At 47.0% G+C, this 24,528-nt stretch overlaps 2 protein-coding genes across 4 annotated transcripts in view; one reads left to right on the top strand and one right to left on the bottom strand.

The window, feature by feature from the left end:
* The window catches only part of Gdpd4 (glycerophosphodiester phosphodiesterase domain containing 4), an 81,597-nt gene extending 66,451 nt beyond the window's left edge, over positions 1-15,146 (top strand). For all 3 annotated transcript variants that reach the window (XM_059270922.1, XM_059270914.1, XM_059270929.1), the window contains 2 exons: positions 7,186-7,299; positions 14,258-15,146. In XM_059270922.1, the coding sequence (XP_059126905.1) occupies positions 7,186-7,299; positions 14,258-14,295 (152 nt within the window). In that variant the 3' untranslated portion in view covers positions 14,296-15,146. The remainder of the gene's footprint in view (positions 1-7,185; positions 7,300-14,257) is intronic.
* Positions 15,147-16,731: 1,585 nt separating this feature from the next.
* Myo7a (myosin VIIA) overlaps positions 16,732-24,528 on the bottom strand; it is a 61,388-nt gene continuing 53,591 nt past the window's right edge. The window contains exons 40-47 of the mRNA XM_059270903.1: positions 24,183-24,296; positions 23,219-23,306; positions 22,932-23,038; positions 21,816-22,001; positions 21,302-21,418; positions 18,797-18,880; positions 17,828-17,947; positions 16,732-17,384 (exon numbers count right to left, since the gene is read on the bottom strand). Coding sequence (XP_059126886.1) covers positions 17,295-17,384; positions 17,828-17,947; positions 18,797-18,880; positions 21,302-21,418; positions 21,816-22,001; positions 22,932-23,038; positions 23,219-23,306; positions 24,183-24,296 — 906 coding nt within the window. The 3' untranslated portion in view covers positions 16,732-17,294. The remainder of the gene's footprint in view (positions 17,385-17,827; positions 17,948-18,796; positions 18,881-21,301; positions 21,419-21,815; positions 22,002-22,931; positions 23,039-23,218; positions 23,307-24,182; positions 24,297-24,528) is intronic.

Genomic DNA, 24,528 nt, shown 5'->3' with positions numbered 1-24,528 from the left:
TGTCTAAGCACATATCCCCGGGAGACTTCTAGAACACATGTTTATTTGCTCATATGTTTGTATGTTCATGAGTTACATTATTGGGTACCTACTTTGTGCCGGGAAAACCTAGAGCAGTTGAAGAGAACTGAAAATGCTCTGTGCTGGGTAGCCCAAGAGAGAGCAGGGGCTGTCCCTTTCAGCCAGTGAAGAAGCAAGCAAATGCTGCCGTTGATGTGAATCAACCAGGTGCCCAGGTCCAGGGCAGGGTACCTACCATGCCTGTGAGGGCCAAGGGTGCTTCATTGGGCTTTATGTGCATGGTGTGTGTTGCAGAGTACATAAAGAACACTTTACAGGCCCTGGAATGTTGGGCTGTAGTCTAGTCTCTGCTGCCAACAATAGGGGATGACAAATGAGTTCAAACAGGGAATGATAAAGCTAGATCTCTAGGAAAGGATGGTGTTAGGTCTCAAGAAATTCCTATCCACAGAGTCTGGCATTTAGACCAAAGCCAGCATTCCCTCAGGGACTGAAGAAGATAATGCCTAGCTTGCTAAAAATAGTAATTTTCTTTATCTCTGGCAAAAGGGACATATGGCTCTTCTGTTAACCTATGCCTGTAGTGCCTATTAGCATATCAAGGTCTATGCTCTGACTGCTTTTTCCCTCATATCTACAATGAACCTTCTCCTCAGCTATTCCTAGGAGCAGTCATGTCCCCATTTTTTTTTTCATTCAGATAGAAAATGTTTATTTAGAAAAATATTTCAGGAGAAAGCCAGCTTAGCTGAGGTGGTTAAAGTGTCGTTGTGACAGGAATTTCCATCCAGGTTTCCCCAAGCAGATGGGAAACTTGTCAGAGAGAAAAATGTTCTGAATCACAGAGGAAAGGCGTCGTCCCTTGTCCTTTTTATTGGAGCCCACTAGGGGAGAAAGGAAACTCCCAGCCCACTAGTGTGGCTTTTGTAGTAAAAGTAGACAAGGCAGGAGCTCTGTCGTGGCACTTCTCCAAGAGAAGGCAAGGGACGAGAGCAGGAGAAAAGGAGATGCCCACAGGGGTGTAGCAGGCCAGAGGTGCAGCAGGCTGCGGGAGCCAGAGAAACATGGAGGTGCCCTTGTTGAAGGCCTAGCGGCCAGAGCCCAGAAAGATGAGCGAGGCAAACAATTAGAAAGCAGGCAAGAGGTAGGCAGCAGCTCAAGAATATGACTCTAGAATTTGGAATCAAATTATGTGGTGGCAGAAGCCAGCAGAAACAGACAAATGACTCATACATGCCATAGGAGAGTCGGGTCAGCAGCTTGCTTTGGAATGACCAGTCCTTTGAGAGGGAACTCGTTTATGCCACTCCTGGGTTTCAGCACCAGAGAAATGAAGAAAAGAAATAAAAGGAAGGACAAGTCTGCTCCTAGGTATGGTTTATTTTGGCTAAAAGGGAGAGAGAGACAGGCAGAGACATCTGGGAGAGTCGAGAGTGAACATGACCCTGAGCCAGGCCATGTGAGGAGAGGAGAGAGGGGAGAGCCAGACCAAGAGGCCAGGAGGGTGAAGGGTAGACAAAAAAGCCAAAAGGACCAGTGTAGCAAAATAGCTCGATTATATAGGAAAGGGCAGCAGGGGGAAGGGCAGCCCAGCCCCTGGGTCGGGAGCAGGGTATAGCAGCCAGGAGGGTCCTGTAATGTGTAGGGACTGAGGGATGCTGGGAGAACCTGGCAGCCAGGTCCACTTCAGTATGTTAAATAGGCACCTCAGCCATTTGCCCAGGTTTGGAACCTATCAGTCACTGAGGAAGTGAGATAGGCCCAGCAAGGGAGGGGAAGGGAAGTTGGTGTTTAGTTCTTAGAGGCTGAGTAATCTCACCGTGAATCACTAATTTTAGAAGCCACGTGTGATGGTTAATTGTTCTTGTCAATTTGACAGGATTTTAGAATCACCCAGGAAGCACACCTAGTGTGTGCCTATCAGGGTGTGCCTATGAGAACATTTCCAGACAGGTTTAAGTGAGGGGGAAACCCCACCCTAAGCATGGGCTAGGTGCCCGACGGAATAGAAGGAAGGGAAGGAGCAGGAAAGCTGGGTGGCCATCAGCAACCAACCCGCTCTTCTTCTTCTTCCCTGTGGTCTCAGTGTGACCATCTGCCTCATGCTCTCTTTGCCACACCTTCCCAGCCATTATGGACTGTCTCCCACATACCATGAGCCAAAACAAACCCTTCCTTCCTTGACTTCCTCTGGCCAGGTATTTGAACCATTAAAAACAGCAATTACTTTAGATTTATTTTCTACTCACCTTATTTTCTTATCAGCATTTCAATGGAATGGGCTCAAGTTAAACTTGGTAATTTTTCTTTTTTTTAAAAAAAATTTATTTTAACTTTATTTTATATGCATTGATGTGAAGGTGTCAGATAGATCCTGTAGATCTGAACTTACAGACAGTTGTGAGCTGCCATGTGGGTACTGGGAATTGAACCCGGGTCCTCTGGAAGAGCAGCCAGTGCTCTTAACCACTGAGCCATCTCTCCAGCCCAAACTTGGTAATTTTTCTAAGGCATGAATGCAACCTCTATCATTCAGATTTACACAGTTCTTAAAATAGTTCATAGTTACAGAAACTAACTTACCTGATCTAAGCAGAAAGTAAATGTAATAAAAGGCCATTTTGGAGCTCCACGACATATCCAGAGGATACAGGACCAAATATAGAGTCAGAGAAGAACAAAGACTGGACAGAGTCAAGACGTTGGCAAAAACCACAGCCCAGATCATTCTTGGCTGAGGAACAAAACAGAGTGTCACAGCCTTCTTAGACAGGTCTCACCCTGGAGCCCAGGATAGCCTTCAAGTCTTGACCCTCCTGACTCTGCCTTCTGAATGCTATAACCACTGATGTGAGCTACCAACCAGGGTGCCACATCTTACATCACAGCTGCTTAAAAGATGCCACCTCTGCCCTCAGAGGGCATCTGCTACCTCTGTCTTCAGTTTCATGAAATTTCTCACCTCTTCAGGTTTTTGGTCCTCTGTGACATGCCTATTTTTTTCCTCCAGCTGGTTTTTGAAATTGTTCCTTTTGTGACTGATTTTTGGTAATTAGACTATAATTAATCTCTGTGTGGAGGACACACATACAAATACAGATTTGTATCCTGCTTAGGATTTGCTGAAAATTTTGTATCTATCAGTATAGTTTTTTTTTAATCAAATTGGATAGATTTTTAGTCTTTTTATTTTCTCCAAAAACCTGTTTCCCCCTCTTCACAGGTTCTAATTCCAGTTACATGGATTGTTAGAGACTGTTAATCTTTATTTTTAACGTATTTAAATTTATTTGTTTTATTCAGGATAAATTCTATGCTGCGTGCATTAGTTCCTTTCTTTCTCTCTTTTTTTTTGGGGGGGGGGGCTTTTAAGACAGGGTTTCTCTGTGTAGCCTTGGTTGTCCTGGAACTCACTCTGTAGACCAGGCTGGCCTCAAACTCAGAGATCCACCTGCCTCTGCCTCCTGAGTGCTGGATTAAAGGTGTGGACCACCACCGCCGCCACCGCCGCCTGGCGTATTAGTTTCTTATTACTGACCTGCTTCCATCACATAGCTCGCGTCTTCCAGAAGTCTGTGTAAACAGAACCAATATTACATAGTAGTTTCCATCTAGCTCCTCTCATTCAGTGTAATCACTTCAGACTTTCCATGCTGGCTGTGTCAGTAGTTCTTCTTTCTTGTGCTGTGGTTTGCATGTAGTTTATTCTCTAGAAGTTATCATATTGATTCTCATTATATTGGGGTTAGAAGACAGTGAAACCTTTAAGAAAAAGGTTGATGATTGAATCTCTGGAGGTACTATCATCTATCTATCTATCTATCTATCTATCTATCTATCTATCTATCTAATCTATCCATCCATCTATCCATCCATCCATCTATCTATCTAATTTATTTTAATGTAGTACCAGTAGGGTGTATTTTGTTACAGCAGCAGCAGAAACCAAAATTTAGTTATCTGGTCCTACATTAACAGACATTTAAGTTGTTTCCAATCTGGAGACATAAAAAAATTGCCATGAATGTTTGTATATAATGTGTATCATTGTCAGACATAAGCAAGTCTGAAAAGGTGAGAAAGCTTGCAGGAATCAATTCTTTCTTTCCACCATGTGAGTCTTGGGGATTGAATTTAAGTTGTCAGGCTTGGCAGTGAGCAGCTTTACACACTTTGCCTTCTTGTTGGCCTATCAACTTCTACTATTCTTTTTGTGCATGCACACATATACACAATAATAACAAATATATTTTAAGGCATTCTGGGGTTTTATCTGTAATTGTGTCAAAATCTGTACATCAGTTTAGAGAAGCATGGTATCTTAATTATATTCATTTTCACAGTGCATGAGTAGAGCGCAGTTGTGGTATCTGTAAGGAATTGAAAAATACCAAAATCCGTGGGTGCTCCAGAAGGTCTTAGTGTTTTGAAATAGCCCCTCACGCCAGGCGATAGTGGCTTTTAGTCCCAGCACTTGGGAGGCAGAGGCAGGTGTATCTCAGTGAGTTTGAGGCCAGCCTGGTCTGCAAAGCAAGTTCTAGGACAGCCAGGACTGTTACACAGAGAAACCCTGTCTCAAAAAACAAAAACAGAAACAAACAAACAAACAAAAAGAAATAGCCCCTCCCATTCTCTTGTGTTCTTTAAATCGTCTCTGCATTACTTGTAACATCAAGCACCGTGTAGGTAAGATGTAGGGAGGATAAATAGTTGTCATGCTGTGTTATTTATGGACAAAAGGGAAGAAGCCTATGCATGTTTAGTACAGGCACGGTGTTTTTAATGCAGTTGTCTCGTAATCTAGTGAATGTAGTTTATCTAGTTGAAACTACACTTGTGAAATGTAAAGATATTGAAGGCTGGATATGCATCTCTTTATTTACTTAGACTTTCTGAAATTCTTTTTAGCGAGACTTTGTGATTTTTACACCTTACATAAGTGTAGCATGAATCTTAAAGGGTCTTATTAATAAAATCAAACCTGAGGCCAGTTATTGGGGTGAAATGCTGGAAGATCAGAGAGACAGAACAAGCCACAGCTTCCTCACCTGGCCAGTTCCTCAGGTGGTCTTGTTTCCTCAGACTGGAAGCCTCTGTGTCCTCATATCCGAATGGCTCTCAGCTGAACTGTGCTGCTAGAAGCCTGAAAGCTTAATCAGCCAAATGCTTAACCAGCCAAATGCTTCTAGTTCCTGGTCCTCACGCCTTATATACCTTTCTGCCTTCTACCATCACTCCCTGGGATTAAAGGCTCGCTTTCTGGGATTAAAGGCATGAGTCACCATGCTTGGCTGTATCCTTGAACACATGGATTTCTGCCTAGCTCTGCCTCCCAAGTGCTGGGATTAAAGGCATGTGCTACCACTGCCTATCCTCTATGTTTAATATTGTGGCTGTTCTGTCTCTGACCCCAGATAAGCTTATTAGGGTGCACAATATTTTGGGGAACACAATACCACCACACATAACTGTCAGATTTATCTCTAAATATTACATTTTATGCTATTAAAGATAATATTTTAAAATTGTAATTTCCAATTTATTGTTGAGTATCTAGAAATGCATTTGATTATCATCCTCATATTCTGAAATCTTACGAAGTTAACATATTAGTTCTAATGAGTTTATTTTAGGTTCTAGTTTTCTACATATGTAGTCCATGCCTTCTATAAAATTTTACTTCCTTCTGTCTGGATGCCTTTGTTTTCTTTTTCTTGCCTTATCACATTGGCTAGAACTACAACTAATTTGTGAGTGGTAAGAGTGGATGTCCATGCCAATAGAAAAGTCTTTGGCATGATAGTACCTGAAGTTTTTCCATAAATACCCCTTATCAGGTTGAAAAAAGCCTTCTTTTCTGTGACTAATGTGTTGAAAAAAAAAATTCATGAATGTACTTTGGATTTTTCAATACTTCTTCTGAAGCTGCTGATACGATTGTTTCCTTTTTAAGTACTTTGTTCTCTTTTAGTGAGTTGCATTGATTTGTTCAATGTTGAAATGGCCTTGTGTCTTTGGAACAGACTGTACCTGATGTATGTGGATTTTTATTTGATAAAATTTTCTCTGGGGTTTTGTGTCTGTTTCCATGAGCAATATTGTTGTGTATTTTTCTTGTAATTTCTTTGTTTTAATGTTAGCTGCTTAGAACGTACTCTCCGCTCCTCTGTGAAGCCATCTTTACCTGGTGTTTTCTTCATAGTAAAGTAATGGGATTATTTCTTCAGTGGTCTGTGTCTTTCAAGGACATTTTAAAAACATTCCAAAAACTCAGATTAATTAGCACAGAATGTTTTAGTCTCCTTTTGTATATTTACATTTTATGAATTCTTTCTTTGTAAATTTAGTGGAAGTTTTGACACAGGGCCTCGCTATGTAGCCCAAGAGGGGCTCAGACTCCCAACCCTCCTTCCTCTGCCTCCCAAGTGCTGGGATTATCGTAATTGTTGCTGTGTTCAGTTCTTATACTCTTTTAATATCTGTCCTATCTGTTCTGATTTTTGCCAATTTATTCCCAATATTGGTATTTTATGCCTTTTTGGTTTTTTTATTTATCAGCTTAGCTAGAGTTTAATCAGTTTTTTTGGGGGGGGGGCATCTTTTTAAAGACTCAGCTTTGGGTTTTGGTTTTTCTCTTATCCTCATTATTTTCTCTATCCTGCTTTAGGGTTGATCGGCTCTTCCTTTTCTAACTTCTTTTCATTTATTTTATTTTATTTTATTTTTTAGTTTTTCAAGACAGCATTTCTCTGTGTAGTTTTGGTGCCTGTCCTGGATCTCACTCTATAGACCAGGCTGACCTTGAACTCACAGAGATCTGCCTGGCTCTGCTGGGATTAACGGTGTGTGCCACCACTAACTTCTTAAGGTGGTGGCTGGAGTTGTTGATTAGAGACTTCTTTCCTACAGTCTTTTAAAATACTGCTTCCATGACCCCGTGGTCACATCACGTTGCTGCTATAGTTTGAGTGTGAGTGTCCCTCTAAAATTCCTGAGCTGGGACCTATACCCAGTGTGGTCATATTGAGAAGTGAGCATTTGGAGAAGAGATTAAACATGAGCACTTCACCCTCACGGGAGGCTTTGATACTCTTAAAAAAGAAGCCGAATGTGGTGCCCTCATACTTTTCTGTCCTTCTGCTCCCCCAACACCTGCAAATTCAGGTTTATTTAATTTGGAGAACGTAAGAGAAGGTACCACCATGGAAACAGAGGTCCCTCACCAGAAGCCAGATGTGCCACCCATTTCTGGAAGTTCAGCCCCTAAAGCTAAGAAAGGTAAGCTTCTGTTGTCTATAACCTTCCTGGCCAGTGATGTTCTCTTACAGCCCTGAGAAGGGACAGAGACCACTGTGGGTTCATTTTTATTCATTTTGATGTCTTTTCTAATTTCCTTTTCCTTAAAAAAAAAAAAAAAGTCTGAAAATGCATTACATTTACCTTATTTATTACATGTGTTGGGTGTGAGTATGCATGCCCCGCAACATGCTTGTGGCGGCCAGAAGACCAGCCCAGGGTGACGGTTCTCGCCTCCCATCGTGTGTGTCCTGGGGTTGAACTGAGGTAATCAGGTGGCCCATTCAAGTTCTCGTTCATGCTTCAGACACCTAAAGTATTTAGTTCTGTAGAACCCTGCAGCCTTTTCAGGGCTTGTGCCCACTTGGAGGAGCTCCAAGATTGTCACAGTGCCATGCTTCCCCAAACAAAGAGCCCAGACAACACCAGGCTTTCCTTCCACTCAAGTTCTTGCTACAGAGGACTGCCTTGAGACCTTGACCCTCCAGATCCATGAAGTGGTCATGGGGCTGTGCCGCAGCTCCACACTCAACCCTGCAGTCCTGGAGGCATTGGGGCCCCATGTAGAAGCCCCCAGCAAATAGTCACATGGCACCCTCTATTGTCCTGAAAGCAACCAGGTGACCCAGGCTTGAGAGGGTCTGTCCTCTAAGACCTGAAAACACCCAAATGGCTCTATCCACCAGAGGCCCCTGAAGGTAACTAAGAAGACCTTCCTGAACGGCATGTCTAACACTCCACTCCCTTACAGTTTTTGAGATGCAGTTGAACATCCAGTTCTCAACTCTGCCTACTGTTACCTGAGCAGGTTAGCATGGAAGATCCTTTAAGTCAACTTGTGTAGCCCTTGGATACCAATATTCCTGCTTAAGAAAACTGTATCTAAGCTATTGTTACAATCCTACAACCTCTTCATCCCAGGCAGAGATATCCAATGTCTTTGCAAATGTGGATTGCAGCCAAAGAAGCTACACAGATACAAAGCATCCACAATGGATCAACCAATGAAGCCTATTTTCTATGAAAGCCACTGTTATAGGCTAGATGTAGTAGCATATAGCTGCAGTCTTAGTATTCAGGAGACAGAAGCAGTCAGTGCAACAAGTTTGAGAGCAGTGTGGTCTCTATAGCAAATCCTATGTCAACCAGTCAACCAGTGCTATATAATGAAACACTGTCTCAAAAAAACAAAACAAAAAGCCACTCTGCAGTGTTGATAGAGGCAACTATTGACCCATCACATTCTTTCCTGTAGAAATATAAGAAGGATGAGAAAACAATTATAGACAATGTAATTCCTCAAGATGTACAAAGTAACACTTAGCAACAGACCCCAGTAGAAAAGGAAATAAACAGATTACCTAGAAAGAATTCAGAAAAGTGAGCTTAAGGAAACTTAGTGAAATAAGAAGACAGTTTATGATATGAATGAAAAACTCATCAAGGGGTATAGCATGAAAAAGAATCAGTAAGAAATACTGGATCTGAAGAACTCAGTCAATGAAATTTAAAGCATGGTAATGAGCTTCAACATAATTGATCAGGTAGAATAAAGAATTTCTGAGCTTAAAGTCTCGAAATAATCCAGTAATTTTTAAATGGAGAACACTTTGTGGATTTATGAGACAGAATTATATAAGCAAACATACATTATAGGTATTTCAAAAAAGGAGCTAAGGGAAGGCATAAAAACATCTTTTCATTGGACTGGAGCGATGGCTCAGCAGTTAAGAGCACTTACTATTCCTGCAGAGGCTCTACATGGTGGCTTAGGACATCCATAACTCCAGTTCCAGGGAATTCAGTACCTTCTTCTGGCCTCTGTTGTCACGGCGTGCATACATATATTCAGGTAGTCACATGAATAAAATAAAAGCTAAAATATTTTTAAAGAAATAAATGAAAAATCTCTTCAGTAAAATAAATTGCTGGAAACTTTCCAAATCATGGGGGAAACTGTCCATAAGGCCCAAGAAATTCAAAGGACACCTTAATAAATTTGACAAAAACATCCTTTCTGATTTGTATTATGATCAAACTGCCAAATGACCAAGACCAAAAAACTCTAAAAGCAGTAAAAGAAAAGCATTAAATACCTTAGAAGATTAACAACAGACTTCTCAACAGAAACATTAAAGGTTGGAGGAGAATGGGATATGTTCAAAGACCCAAAGAAAAAAATATCAAGTAAGAATAGCATGGATCTGGGCAGTGGTGGTGCACACTTTTAATACCAGCACTCAGGAGGCAGAGGCAGGCCAATCTCTGTGTGTTCGAGACCAGCCTGATCTATATATCGAGTTCTAGGACAGCCAGGGCTACAGAGAGAAAACCCTGTCCCAAAAAACCAAGACAAACAAAGAACAGCATGGGTCAACAAAGCTGCCCTTCAGAAGTGAAGGAGAGACACAGACCTCCCAAGACAACTGAAACCTGAAGGCATTCAGCGTTACTAGACCAGCCTTATGAGAAATGCTAACGGGAGCCTACAACAGAAGCAAAAGATAATAACCATCACAAAAATGTGCAAAACTCAGCAGTGGAGTAGATGCACGAAAGAGAAAGGAAACCAAGTCCCATGAATACAGGAACCCACCAGAGCACAAAGATGGACAAGAAAGGAACAAAGAGCCGGGCGGTGGTGGCACACGCCTTTAATCCCAGCACTCGGGAGGCAGAGCCAGGCGGATCTCTGTGAGTTCGAGGCCAGCCTGGGCTACCAAGTGAGTTCCAGGAAAAGGCGCAAAGCTACACAGAGAAACCCTGTCTCGAAAAACAAAAAAAAAAAAAAAAAAAAAGGAACAAAGGATATACAAAACAACCAGAAAAGTTAACAGAACAACAGAAAAATGTCTTTAATTATCAGTGATGACCTTGAATGCAAATGGATTGAAATCTCCAATTTAAAGACTGACTAAATAGATTTAAAAAAAAAATCAAACAAGGCTCTCTGGAAAACCAGCTGGTGCTCTTACCCACAGAGCAATCTCTCCAGCCCCTGGAAAAACAGAGATACACTGCCTATGAGAAATTATCTTTACTGGTAAAGAGATGCATAGGCTGAAAGTGAAGGGATGGAGAAGGACTTACCATATAAGTGGAAACTAAAAGGTGAGCAATTATGTTCCATAAAACAGACTACTTAAACAAATACACTAAAAAGAAAGTCACTTTTTAACAATAACAATAGTTACTAATTGTATTCACAGTAACAATAATATTAACAGTAACAATAATAACTGGATCAATTCAAGAAAAGGAGGTGTAATCATAAATGTATATATGTACCCAGTGCTGGAGCAACCAATTACAAAGAGCAGACAGTGGTTATGAAAGAGGATGGACTGTAATACAACACCACCACCACACATTCATCTATGAACAGACAGATCGTCCACACACAAAATCAGTGGACATTAGAATTAAACCCTGGCCGGGCGGTGGTGGCGCACGCCTTTAATCCCAGCACTCGGGAGGCAGAGCCAGGCGAATCTCTGTGGGTTCGAGGCCAGCCTGGGCTACCAAGTGAGTTCCAGGAGAGGCACAAAGCTACACAGAGAAACCCTGTCTCGAAAAACCAAAAAATAAAAATAATAAAAAAAATAAAAAAGAATTAAACCCTGTAATAGACCAAACAGACCAAGGAGTTGCAGAACATCATGTACCACAGCTCCTGAATATGCCTTCTTCTCATCCACACACAGAGCATTTTCAAGGATAGCTCATAAAAGTTAGACAAAAACAAGTCTCAACAAAATTTTTAAATTGAAATCGTAATATATATCTTCTTTGACATCAATAGAATAAGTCCAGTAATTAACAAGAGGAAATTTTAAAAAAAGGAAAGAAAGAAAAGCAATAACAAGCAAACCTAAAATTAGTAGAAGACAAGAAATACAAAAGATCAGAGCAGAACTGAAACTAAAATACACAAATAATCAGTGAGCTCAAATTAGCTTCTTGAAAAGATAAATGACCCAGTTTTTAAATTCAACAATGAAAATTGAAACATCATAACTTAGCATCACAGAGTGAAAGGGATCATTGGGGCAATAATGGACAATTATGTACAGCAAATTGGGATAACTAAAAGAAACAGACTTCTGGGCATAGGCAACCACCAAAATTGAACCATGAGGACATGGAAAACCTAAAACAATAGTGAGTATTGAGACTGAATTGGAAATGTAAGTCTCTTGTATTAATTCACTAGTTGCTGTGATCAAATACTTGACCAAGCAAAAGCCTTTAATGGAGGAAGGGTTTATTCAGCATGTGGTTCAAGGTGATACAGTCCCTGTGGGCAGGGAAGGTGTGGTGGATGCAGTTTGAGGAAGCTGGTCACGTTGCATTTCTGGTCAGGAAGCAGATATTGATGAATTTTAGTGTTCAGCTAGCTTTTTCTTGGATTTGCAGTCTGAGTCCTCAGCCCATGGCATGGCACCACCCACATTTAGGGTAAGTCTTCCTACCTCAGTTAACCTAATTTAGATAACCCTTGACAAACACACCCAGAGGTGTGTTTCCAAGGTGATTTGAAATCCAGTCATGTTGACAGTAGAGATTAACCATCACATCTCCAAAGGAAAGTTGGCAGCTTAATGGCTTTACTCCTGAATTTCATCAAACTTCTGAAGAACTAATACAACTTCTTCATGAACTATTCCAAAGAACTGAAAGGGAGGGAGCCTTCCAAACTCATTTTAAGAGGCCAGCATTGCTCTGAATCCAAAGATAGACCAGGCTACAACAACAAAAATTCAAAATAACAATACCCCTGATTAACATAAATTCATATTGGGGTAACCAACTGCTCTGTGATTGGATTGGAGGCCAACTCCACAGAAGGGAATACACACCTAAACTATAAACTTGGTCAAAAGCCTATGGCTGAAGAATTCATGGGCCCAAAGGAAGAACATACTACCATTATTTCCTGAGATGGATAGATGCTGTCAATGTCCTTCTAAATACTTAGTTTATATCACTAGACTAGTGCCACCCTCAGGCTGGGGCAGAAAAATTATTTTTTTTCCAGCAGGCAATAGTTAATGCAGAGATGCAAAACTGGTCAAAGTGCTAACAGTAAGTGACTGTTAAGTGATTTCCCCTAAATGGGACATTTGTCTCAACCCCTCAAGACTCAGAAACACCAGTGAAGAAGGATAGGAAGAATGTGAGAACCAGAGGATGGGGCAGAGAGCTGTGAAATGCTGTCTTCTGGACCTGCCTCACCACTGCAGTCCAGAACTCAAGTAGCTATGGTTACCTTGTACAAGACCTACACAAGATCAAGCCAGTCAGTAAACATTCCAGCACGTGTAGAGAAGGGACTTAGGTGGTTCCACCCATAGCTGAGGAGATATTGACAATTGATGGCTAATAACAATGGAGGTGTGACTTCAGGGAGGATGCCAGGCTCTAAGGAATGGCCCCAACACCCTTGCAGGCAAGACTAATGGGACTCAATGAGCTATTTTGAAAAAATAGAAGAGAACATTAAGTTGAGAGGAAGAAGTATTGGGGAGGGTCTGGGGGAGTCTTATGGGGAATTTGGGTTGGGTATGATTAAGATACTTTATATGTGAATGAAATTGTCAAAGAATAAATAAAAATATATTTTAAAAGTGAACTATATCTGAGGTACTAGATAGGTAGTTACTATGACCTGGTTACATACCACATACATGTATTAAAATGCGACTGTATACCTCATATATACTATTTTGATATGTCAAAAAACTGAACTTGTTTGTTCCAAATATTAGAGGATTTTCCAGATGTGTTTGGGGGAGTTCTTAGTGGAGGCTGGGGTTGAAGCTCAGGTTTTTTTCTTGCTAAGCCCACATTCTAGTCCTGAGCTATACCCACAGCTCCAACTTCTCCAGACATGTTGCTATTGTTTTCTAATTTAATTTTATATTTCCAGAGAATATACTTGGAATGATTTTAGTATCTATCCATCTATCTGTTTGTCTATCTTAAAGACAGGATCTTTTATGCCTAGAATATAGCCTACCTTTATAGATTTTTCTGTGTTTATATGAAAATAATGTGTTTTGTAATTGGACAGGGTGTACTATGAATATTAATTAAGTCAATAGTAAAACAACCTTCATTATTTTTGGTAATAGTATTATTCTGAAATCTAATTAATATGATACTAATAGAAACCCTGACTTTTCATTAGTGTCAGTATGACCTATCTTTTAGAAGCATTTACCTTTATCTGTGTTTTTAATATCTAAAATGAGCATCTTGCAGGAAGCATACAGTTGGAAATGAGCGTCTCTCCTTGAGTTATTACATTCTTCTTTATTTAGGTCCCACAATTCCTTACTATATTGTTAGCTATTATATAACTTTAACAAGTATTTTCTTTATACTTAACCCATGTTTAAAGTTGATTTTCTACATGAAGGTAGATCTGAATTCCCTGGCTCCCCACTATTAGTTTTTCCATCAGCAAAGTAGAAGAATATATTTGGCCTCTAGAATGTGACATTTTTCTGGGTATTGGGAACATGATGGTAAGCAAGTCAAAGTTCCTCCTAGAAACTCCCATTTTTGAGGGATAGTTTGAAACGGGGCCTCACTCTGTAGCCCAGGCTGGCCTCAAACTTGTAATCTCTCCTACCTTAGCCTCCTAAGTGCTAGGAATTTAGGAGTATGACATCCCAGCTGGCCACTTGAAGCCAATGTCAGTCCCGCCTTCTGAGCACTTCCCTGGATCACACAATCATTTTTCTGTGTCTGGAGGAACTGCAGGGTTATCTGTAAAATTTTCACAAAATTGTGCAGGGATTGGAAATTTAGAATAAGTCCATGTTGGGTTGGAAACAATTCTAACATACAAGCAATGACTGAGCTCACTATATAGCAAACAAAAATCTGGAGGATGACAGCTGAGAAATCTGTTTATCTTTTCTCTCACCCACAGAACTTAAGGAAACAAAGAATACAAAAGGAAAATTGTAGAAAAACTCTGGCCACCTTCCGGCCATCATGGAGCAAAAATCAAACCAAATGAGATAATCAAGCACTCTACTTCACAGCAGTCTTCAAAGAGGAGGCTCTGAAACCACCAGATTTTCCCCAGTGAGAGCACTGACCCATTAGGACTTGCCAAGAAGAACCTCAACCATCAGTATCTCCCCAAAGGAGATGTTAGTGTCATACCACCAGTAACCTCGATGGGAATACTATACTTCAAGGGCCCCCCAAAGAGGACATTGCTCTGTCAAGGCTCCCCAAAAGAACCTTGAACCACCAAAGTCCCCTAAAAGGGATGTGAAATCACTAATGCTTCCCCCAAAAAGACCGTGTCTTCCAAGGAGAATATCAAACAACCAGTGTTCCTATAAGGAACAAAAACCCTCCCAGTTCCTGTTTAGGGGCTCACTAAGCAGGATCCTTACTGAACAGCATGGTAGCCCAGCTATAGCTAATTCCTCCTCTCAGGAATCTGTTTATATGCTATACTTCTCCTCTATCATGTCTTCCTTCTCCCACTGGAGAAAATTTAACCTCACCCTGCCCTGCCCTCTTCTTCTTCCTCTCTATGTCTAAGTATGGTGATGGTAGGGTGTGGTCAGGAAGGCTCACACAGGGGCCATTGAGGTTTTCAGGAGCAGCACTCCAGCCCAACCTCTATAAGGAGTGCACCTCAGGAGACCGGCCCGGGCAACCAATGATGCATGGCCATGAACCTGGAGCTGGTTGCTCTCTGGGTTTGCAGGTTGTCTCATCTTATACTTCTGTTGTATTTCCTGCTGAAGGAGTGACTGGTCACTTCAGCTTGTAAATTAATAAAGGCAACTTCTCAGGAAGCCAGTGTGTTGTTTGCCCCCCTCTGTGGTCACCCAGGCTAATGAAGACTGTGGAACTGGTGCCTTAGTGGTATTTTCTTCAGCCATGGAAGGAGAATTGGCAAGGACATGAGCCGGGCAAAGCTCTCAATCCCACCCTCATTTTCTGATGTGCATGCAGTAGGTTGCTTCCTAATGTTTACAATTCATGCTCCCGCCGGGCGGTGGTGGTGCATGCCTTTAATCCCAGCACTCAGGAGGCAGAGCCAGGCAGATCTCTGTGAGTTCGAGGCCAGCCTGGACTACAGAGTGAGTTCCAGGGAAGGCGCAAAGCTATACAGAGAAACCCTGTCTCGAAAAAACCAAAAAACAAACAAACAAACAAACATACAATTCATGCTCCCATAGCACTAAATAAACAGCCTTGGCCTTCTCAGGAAAACAGAGCTGAGAACAATCATCGGAAGTCCCTCTGTCTGGGAGCCCACTGTTGGAAATAGTGAGTTGAGTTCTATGATGTGAACTTCACCCAGTGTTAGCAACAGTGAGTTGAATTCTATGATGTGACCTTCACCCAATGTTAGCAACAGTGAGTTGAGTTTATGATGTGACCTTCACCAAGGACCTCACCCTTCTGCCTAATCATGATGATACAGGGTAAACTATACCCTCAACTTCTCCCTGGGCCAGATTTATTTTGGTTACCCGTGAAGCCATGTGAATGTTATAGGGCAGGCCATCTCCCTCCTCCCCAGCAGCCGCAGCATCACTCCATAAAAGGAGGCTGCTTGGTTCGGGACCACCATTTGTATAGCCAGCTGCCCTAGCCTCACGTGTAGTGCAGCGATCAGGAGCAGCACCCCTGGGGGGGGGGGGCACACAGACGGACAGGGCTGGCCTGGATGCTTAAGGTGATGTCTCAGAGAGATCCTGATGGAAGTCCCAAACATTACGAGCTCAAAGGGATTCTCACTGTCACATCTGTAACTACTCACTCCAGCCACTGTCCTGTCTGAAACCCCTGCCCCAGATCTACCCAGTCCCTCCCAGACCTTACTGTCACATTCTGGTCACAAAGCATCATCACAGGATGTAAGCATTTCACCCAAGGAAGTAGTAGTATTCTTAAGTATGTCTTGATAAACCAAGGAGAAGCTTCTGGAACAATGTGAGGGCCATTCTGCCTCCACTGGCCCTAGTTAAGAACCAGGAAGTGATCCCTCTCCTAGACTCTACCCTCTACACACACACACACACACACACACACACACACTTTTATACACACACACACACACACACACACTTTTATACACACACTTTTATACACACATACACACACACTTTTACACACACATACACTCACATATACTTTTATACACATACTTGAGCTTGCCCTTTTCTGACCAGTGTCCATCATTTTCCCCAACCCCCCCTGGTCTCAACTGTTCTTTAAAGACTCAAGGACAACTTGGCTTAAGTATGCCAAAACCCAAATGCAGAGCAGCTTGGTCAGGCAGATGGAAGAAGTAGCTCTACAGGCCACTCCCCTACAGGTCTGTATCCTGACCCCACGTTCTCTCCCGCCGCAAAGACTAACACAAGACCAGAGGGTAAGACACATGCTTTATGCCGGCAGGTGGTCAGGGAGATTTTAGCGGGGATCCGGCATATAACTGTCACACCCAGAAGTGATCCAGGTAGAACCAGGAGGCTTTGTCCAGACTCAGGAGGTAGTCTAGGAGGGCTTCCTGGAGCAAATGACAATGAAGGAGTCTTCCAGGCAGACCTCAGTGGTAGTGCTCATGGCAGGGGCCAGTGCTGAGGACTCTGATCCCAGTTTCCTGAGTTTCAGAGCATCATTTCAATGCACATATGGTTAGGTTGTTCCTAGGGTGGAGACAGCTGAGTTGTCCTTGATTCCTCTTCCCAGCAGTACACAGAAAGTCAGACGAGGTCACTTGACGGAGCTGCTGTGAATCAGGAGCCGTGTCCAGGGAGCACAGGCTCTTACGCCAGGAGGCCACAGCAAAGCAGGGTGAAGCAAACCCAGACAGCAGAGGAGGTGCAGGGAAGTTCTGACCTCATGGCAGACAGGTCAGAGCCCAGCAGATGTGGCCAGCCGAGCCTCCCTGCCTAGACGGCCAGGGCCTGCGCCAGCACCTGTTCCGTTCACCTGGCGCTCCTGGGGTTCCTCTGTTTGCTCATGGCTGTGAGCATCTGGCTGATGTAGGAAGTCAGGAGGTCATCCATTTTGTAGCCCTGGAACCAGGGGTGAGGAAGTAATCAGGGCCCACAGAGGAACGTGCCAGCCCCTCACACACATGACTGTAGCGGGCACAGTGCAGAAACAAAGCAACTCTGTCCCCATCAACACACTTGAGGGACTGGGTTCATCTTGCCGTTGTGAGCCCCGGGCTCGTGGTCCCTGTAATTCTGGACACCCCCCTCCAGGAGTGACTGCAAACACTACCAGCATTTGGAAGTGTGGCTCCTCTAGGAGGAGGTCTCATTGCGAACAGCTCCTCTGTTACACTTGGGCTGACAGCCCACATGCACCTGCTCAATCTCCAGATACTAAAACAGCAGCTGAATGAGCGATTTGTTCCTCCACCCCAGAATGAGCACTTTCCCCAGACTAGGCTCCAAATAGACCCAACCAGGATAGGTAGGGACCCGTGCCAGGCACTAGGAAGCTCTCTCACCAGCGACGTCTCACAGAGCAGTTTGCTCCCACGGACCAAGTTCCCAATGGTGATGTGGAAGTAGGTGTTGCCGCTGCTCCAGTTGGAGATCTTGGTGAAGGGGTGAGTAGTCAGAATGTCCTGGGAGAGCAGGAAGGCACACAGCTGCACAGCATGGCCCTCTGGCTTCAGTAACCCCTGCTCCAGCCTGCACACACCCCCGCACAGAAGTCTGGGCCCTCACACGAGGACAGGAACAAGAGGGAGAAGCCAGCTGTGTGTGCAGCTGCCAGGGAGCTTCCCCTCCATGCCTTGCCTTGGACACCCAAGGAAGCCCTGGAGACTGTTGGGTGCTTAGGGCCCAATACAGAAACTTAAGTGGCCTGAGAGCACTGGCCGCTGTTGGTCTGAATGAGATAGCCCAGGTGAGTTTAAGGAGAAAGTGGGACAGAGAAGAAAACAGAAAAGAACCTTGGAAGGACAGTATACTTGGAATGTGTAGAGCAGAAGCCCAAAACTGTCTGCAAAAGGGTGACGAAGTCAGAGAGCCCATGTGACCACGCTGCCATGCAGCTAGTGGAAGATGACTGTATTAGTGATTTTCACCAACTATTCAGGAGCACAGCATGGGGGACATAGTGGGACTGGCCTTTCTGGTGCATGAGCACAGCTACTCCTGCATACGATGCGCTATTTACCATCGTGACCAGATGGACCGAGAACATTTTGGAAAGAGGTGGCAGTCTATGGCATCCAGTGACACTGAGAAACTGAGCATTAAAAAGACTCTGTGGAACTTAGCAGCAAGGATTTGATGGTAAGTTGAAGATTACAGTTTTGGTGGAGCAAATGAACAGGTCAATGGAGCAAGCACAGGCAGCCTTTCGAGATGGGTACCCAGGGGCTCTGCAGTGGGGACAGTGGATGAAAGGGCTTATGCCTGGGGCCTTGGTTGGTCCCCCCGACCCTGCACACTCCTGCCCTGCTCACCTTGGTTCTGGGATCGATGAGGCTGACCCCGTACTTGTTAATGGCAATTAAGAGAATCTCAGGGAAGTTTGGTTCTGTAGTTTGCTAGCAAAGAAAACAGAGACACCGTCAGATGGGGGTTCAGAGTTTGGAGACAGGCATCAGGCCAGCCTCGCCAGGACAAAATCAACCTGGCCTGCTGCCTGTGTGGAGCCAGAGGCACCAAGGCCCTGCCAGTCCTGCCGTGACCGCCTGGTTTCTGCCTCTGCCCACAGCTCACGGGTCCCCAGCAGAGGTTCCACCCTTTCCCCCTTGCTCTCCTGGGAGGTTTGGCTACGTCCTTTCTCTCAATCCAAAAGTTCCCCAGTGGCCAGAGCAGCCGTATGGTGCTCTTGTCCCAGCCCCAAACCTCCAGGGCCCATTGTCCCCCGAGGACACCCTGACCTTCACCTGCTCTCTCCACCCTCAGCCACACTTAACCTTTTCCATTTCCTGCCCAGATCTGAGCTCTCAGGCCCGTGGGCTCTGTCTACACAGGGCCCTTGGCAGAGGATTTCCTGGAAAGCCCAGCATCACCTGCTCCAGGAAGCCACCCTAGACTACCTCCTCACTCCAGGCACAGCCTCCTCCTCAACCTGGGCACAGCCTCCTCCTCAACCCGGGCACAGCCTCCTCCTCACCCCGGGCACAGCCTCCTCCTCACCCCGGGCACAGCCTCCTCCTCACCCCGGGCACAGCCTCCTCCTCAACCTGGGCACAGCCTCCTCCTCAACCCGGGCACAGCCTCCTCCTCACCCCGGGCACAGCCTCCTCCTCAACCCGGGCACAGCCTCCTCCTCACCCCGGGCCCAGCCTCCTCCTCACCCCGGGCCCAGCCTCCTTCCTCCTCACCCCGGGCACAGCCTCCTCCTCACCCCGGGCACAGCCTCCTCCTCACCCCGGGCACAGCCTCCTCCTCAACCCGGGCACAGCCTCCTCCTCACCCCGGGCACAGCCTCCTCCTCACCCCGGGCACAGCCTCCTTCCTCCTCACCCCGGGCACAGCCTCCTTCCTCCTCACCCCGGGCACAGCCTCCTTCCTCCTCACCCCAGGCACAGCCTCCTTTCTCCTCACCCCGGGCACAGCCTCCTTTCTCCTCACCCCGGGCCCAGCCTCCTTTCTCCTCACCCCGGGCACAGCCTCCTCCTCAACCCGGGCACAGCCTCCTTCCTCCTCACCCCGGGCACAGCCTCCTTCCTCCTCACCCCGGGCACAGCCTCCTCCTCACCCCGGGCACAGCCTCCTTCCTCCTCACCCCGGGCACAGCCTCCTTCCTCCTCACCCCGGGCACAGCCTCCTTTCTCCTCACCCCGGGCACAGCCTCCTTTCTCCTCACCCCGGGCACAGCCTCCTTTCTCCTCACCCCGGGCACAGCCTCCTTTCTCCTCACCCCGGGCACAGCCTCCTCCTCACCCCGGGCCCAGCCTCCTCCTCACCCCGGGCACAGCCTCCTCCTCACCCCGGGCCCAGCCTCCTTCCTCCTCACCCCGGGCCCAGCCTCCTTCCTCCTCACCCCGGGCACAGCCTCCTTTCTCCTCACCCCGGGCACAGCCTCCTTTCTCCTCACCCCGGGCACAGCCTCCTTTCTCCTCACCCCGGGCACAGCCTCCTCCTCACCCCGGGCACAGCCTCCTTCCTCCTCACCCCGGGCACAGCCTCCTTCCTCCTCACCCCGGGCACAGCCTCCTTCCTCCTCACCCCGGGCACAGCCTCCTTTCTCCTCACCCCGGGCACAGCCTCCTTTCTCCTCACCCCGGGCACAGCCTCCTTCCTCCTCACCCCGGGCACAGCCTCCTTCCTCCTCACCCCGGGCACAGCCTCCTTCCTCCTCACCCCGGGCACAGCCTCCTTTCTCCTCACCCCGGGCACAGCCTCCTTTCTCCTCACCCCGGGCACAGCCTCCTCCTCACCCCGGGCACAGCCTCCTCCTCACCCCGGGCACAGCCTCCTTTCTCCTCACCCCGGGCACAGCCTCCTTTCTCCTCACCCCGGGCACAGCCTCCTCCTCCTCACCCCGGGCACAGCCTCCTCCTCACCCCGGGCACAGCCTCCTCCTCACCCCGGGCACAGCCTCCTCCTCAACCCGGGCACAGCCTCCTCCTCACCCCGGGCACAGCCTCCTCCTCACCCCCGGGCACAGCCTCCTCCTCACCCCGGGCACAGCCTCCTCCTCACCCCGGGCACAGCCTCCTCCTCACCCCGGGCACAGCCTCCTTCCTCCTCACCCCGGGCACAGCCTCCAGATCTGCTACCTCACGAGGGCCCACTATTACAGTACAAGCCACCCTTCATCACTCTCGCCTATATGTATGACTCTTTCTTGGTAGGCCAAGCTTCTGGTCCTTCCTAGTGGGTCGAATTAAGAAAGCTTCTCCTTTCTGTACCAGATGTTCAAGGCAATCACAGCCACCTTCATTCCAGTCTCTGCTGTCTCACCCCCAACCCTTTGCACCTTCCTGCCCTCTGAAGATCTCCCGAAGACATACCTTCACCTCGAAGAAGGCTGAGCCAAAGGTGGGCCACTTGAAGATGAGCTTCAGGAAGGCTAGCTTGGCCTCCTCTTTGGACTTCCCTGCATGCTTGTTGAAGTAGGCGACGATGGACTGTGGGGGAAGTGAGTCAGGTGCACCCCTCACAGCTCTGCTTCTGCCTGGCTACACTGTCAGACCCAGGCATGGGATAGACAGTGTTGCCAACTACCGTGGTCCCCACTTAACACAGCCAATTGGCTTCTGACCCACCCCATGCAGACCATCCGGAGGGTATCAATTAAATTCAGGTCACCTACAAATCAGGATGCGACAAACTAATACCATAGGACCATGAAGTCCTTTGGGTGGGGACCAGAGAATGAAGCAAATAGAGATGGAATAAAGGGTGCCCTCATCACACAGGAGGGGCCTTCCCCTTAGCTGCTGGCCAGAACTTGCTGCCCCAACGCCTGGGATACCCAAGGTCCCACTCTGGGAGGCCCCATTCCCACTGCTCTTCTGTGTTTACCCGCTTCCAGTCATCAGGTGAGACCTGCCGGATGAGGTCCTGGGGCACCAGCTCCCTTAGCAACTTCGGGATGCTAGGGAAGTAGGACTTGTCCTCCTCAAACTTGACCCTGTAGATGAGCGCGCCCAGCTGCAGCACCTCCTCCCGAGTGCATTTGTGGTAGCCTCGGAGATACTTGGGCAACTCCTGCCAGAAACAGAGCAGGTGGCAGGCATGGCCAAACCAGAAGAGGGGCTCCTGTAGTCCCCCTACATTTGGGCCCAGCACTTCCTCTGCCTCAGCTGACCCTGCTTCCTCACAGGAGACGCACAGGACAGGAAAGATGTTTCACAGTCTTAACACCTGGTAGTTTGAAAGCAGAGCCATGTTGGAGCATTGTCTACCGCCCTTCCTACAGCCAGTGAGCTGGACTAGTGGATGAACCTGAGGCATTCCACATCCCTCCTCTCCTGGACCAGGCACCCCGGGTTTGAATGAGGGCAGTCCATGCTCCTAGATCATCATGCTCGGCACCACAGCAGCCACCATCCCCTTCTCCACCTCCCAGCAACCCTGGTTGGTTTGTCACTCAAGGCTAAGCAGGCTGCAGCCCAGAGCACTGAGCAGCAGTCACACAGGGTGGGAGCCCAGTTCCTCCAGCTGTGTGACCCCAACTGTATCACTTGGACTCTCTGTGTCTGTTTGTTCCTCCAAAATCGGAACATGCTGATTTTAAGGGGTTAAATGGAAGGGCAGAAGGAACGAAAGGCAGACGCTCTGCCTGTGAGCGTCCCTCCAGGTTTCCTGTCTGACAGTGTCTACAGAGCCCAAGAGGGCTTGGATGGACTCAGCCACACCAGCAAACACCTGCATCCGGAGGATTCAGAGCATGGAGCAGCCTGAGCTAGCAAGGACAAGGACCACAGAAGAAGACTCAGTCAAGCCTTCAGGACTGGAAGAGGATGAGACAGGGTCTGAGTTCATACAACTGTCTGGAGACTCAGTGGTCTCAACAGGTGGCCTTTTGAAGCAGCGGCTGTAAGCCTTGTCTGTCAAAGGCACTAGCTAGCCTCACATGGAAGCCACCAGGCCAGTGACTCATGAAGCAGAGGGCACAGAGGTCACAGTGCAGCTCACCTGGTAATAGTGGAAGATGGAGTCCGCCATGGGGTCCTTGCCTGGCACTGTGGTGGTCCACAGCTTCTTCATGAAGAACACCTGGTAGGTGAGCGAGGGCACCATTCCTGTGGCACAGGGCAGCTGGTCACATGGAGTCTCAGCAGAAAAGGTTCCTTGACTCTACCAGCCTGGCACCAGCCCCAGAGGAGTCCCTTACATGGCTAACCAGTGGGCTTTGCAGCCTGGCCCAGAGCCAGCATGTCCCTGTGTCCATGCTTCTAGCATGGCAGAGCCCAGCCCCTTACCATCCTTGATGGGTCGTGCTTTCTTTATCCAGTCTGTGAGGTGTCGAACAAAGTCAAAGAAGAAGTCATTCTCAGGGACACTGATGACCTGGGGATGAAGCCATTGCAGCACATTGGCTTTGGTTCTGATTTGCCCACCGATATTCCTGTCAGCTACTTCTCTGGAAAGACTCCACTCCTGGCCAGCGGGGCTCAGTGTGTCAATCCCACCCACACTACCTGTGCCTAGTCAGTATCTTTGGAACGCCGGCCTCCTGCCTGGAATGGCATCATCCCACCTAGTGCCTGGCACACCAAAAACTGCCCAGACCCAAAGCAACATGGCCAAGAACAAGATCTAGTCTCAGCCTCAATTGTCTCTGGCATCTGTGTACAGCTCCTCCCACAGGCTCTGGACCAAGGACCTTGTAGACATTGTCTCTGGGTCCCCATGTTCGACACAGCGACAGTCACAAGTGAGACAGAATGAACACACAGAGCTGTCAGTGATCAGTAGAAGGGGACATCCAGTTCTCCCCTCAGGATGCTTGAGGAAGCCTTCCTTTGGAAGGCATTACAGCTGACTTATGAGACCTTTAGGGAGAGCACACCTGGATCTGGGTCCTGCTGTGTGATCATGGATAAGTTACCTAACCTCTCTGATGAAGCAGTAATGGGCATTCTACCCTCTGAAGGTTAATTCAAGGGAGAATTTGCTGACGGGACAAAGTCAATGAGCCCTGTGGGTCCAGAGCATGGGGCACCTGGGCATGTGACTCTCAGAGTTTTGCAGCTGTGTGTAGTGCCTCAGAGGACAGAGCTTTAGGGGCAGCTGTGCCATGTAAGGGGAGCAAGAAGCCAGGATCCAAGCCGTGCAAGAAGGAGGTGGGCAGTCTGATACTCCATGCACCTGCCTCCTTCCTCCTCTCCACCCCCTGTAGGTTCCCGGGGCCCCAGGAAGTCCCCAAAAGTTGGGCAGACCCACCTTGTCTGCGATTTTGACAAAGAGGCTGAATCCCTCAGAAGACTTGAGCAGCAGCCGGCTGGCGATGTTCTGACAGAAGTCCTTGGCCTTGGTGCTGGACTCCACCTCAAAAGCCTAGGGGTAGCACTCACTTGACTTCTGCAGGGCCCTTCCCACACCTCTGCTCTCCTCCTACCCGCGCTCCTTCAAGACCCCTGCCCTATTGGTTTGCCCTGGTGGATCCAGAGCTGTGTGTAGAAAGCAAAAGGCCACTCCCACCTGGGTCTTCCCAGATCTCATTGTCGCTGGCCCGCCCAGCAGGACCAGGCCTGGCGCTGTCCTCCAGGTCCAGGCCTGGATAGTGAGA

This window comes from Peromyscus eremicus, chromosome 1 (assembly GCF_949786415.1).
Source record: "Peromyscus eremicus chromosome 1, PerEre_H2_v1, whole genome shotgun sequence".
NCBI classification, from domain to species: domain Eukaryota; kingdom Metazoa; phylum Chordata; class Mammalia; order Rodentia; family Cricetidae; genus Peromyscus; species Peromyscus eremicus.
The sequence above is the reverse complement of the archived record's forward strand: the minus strand, read 5'-3'. Positions and strand labels throughout refer to the sequence as shown.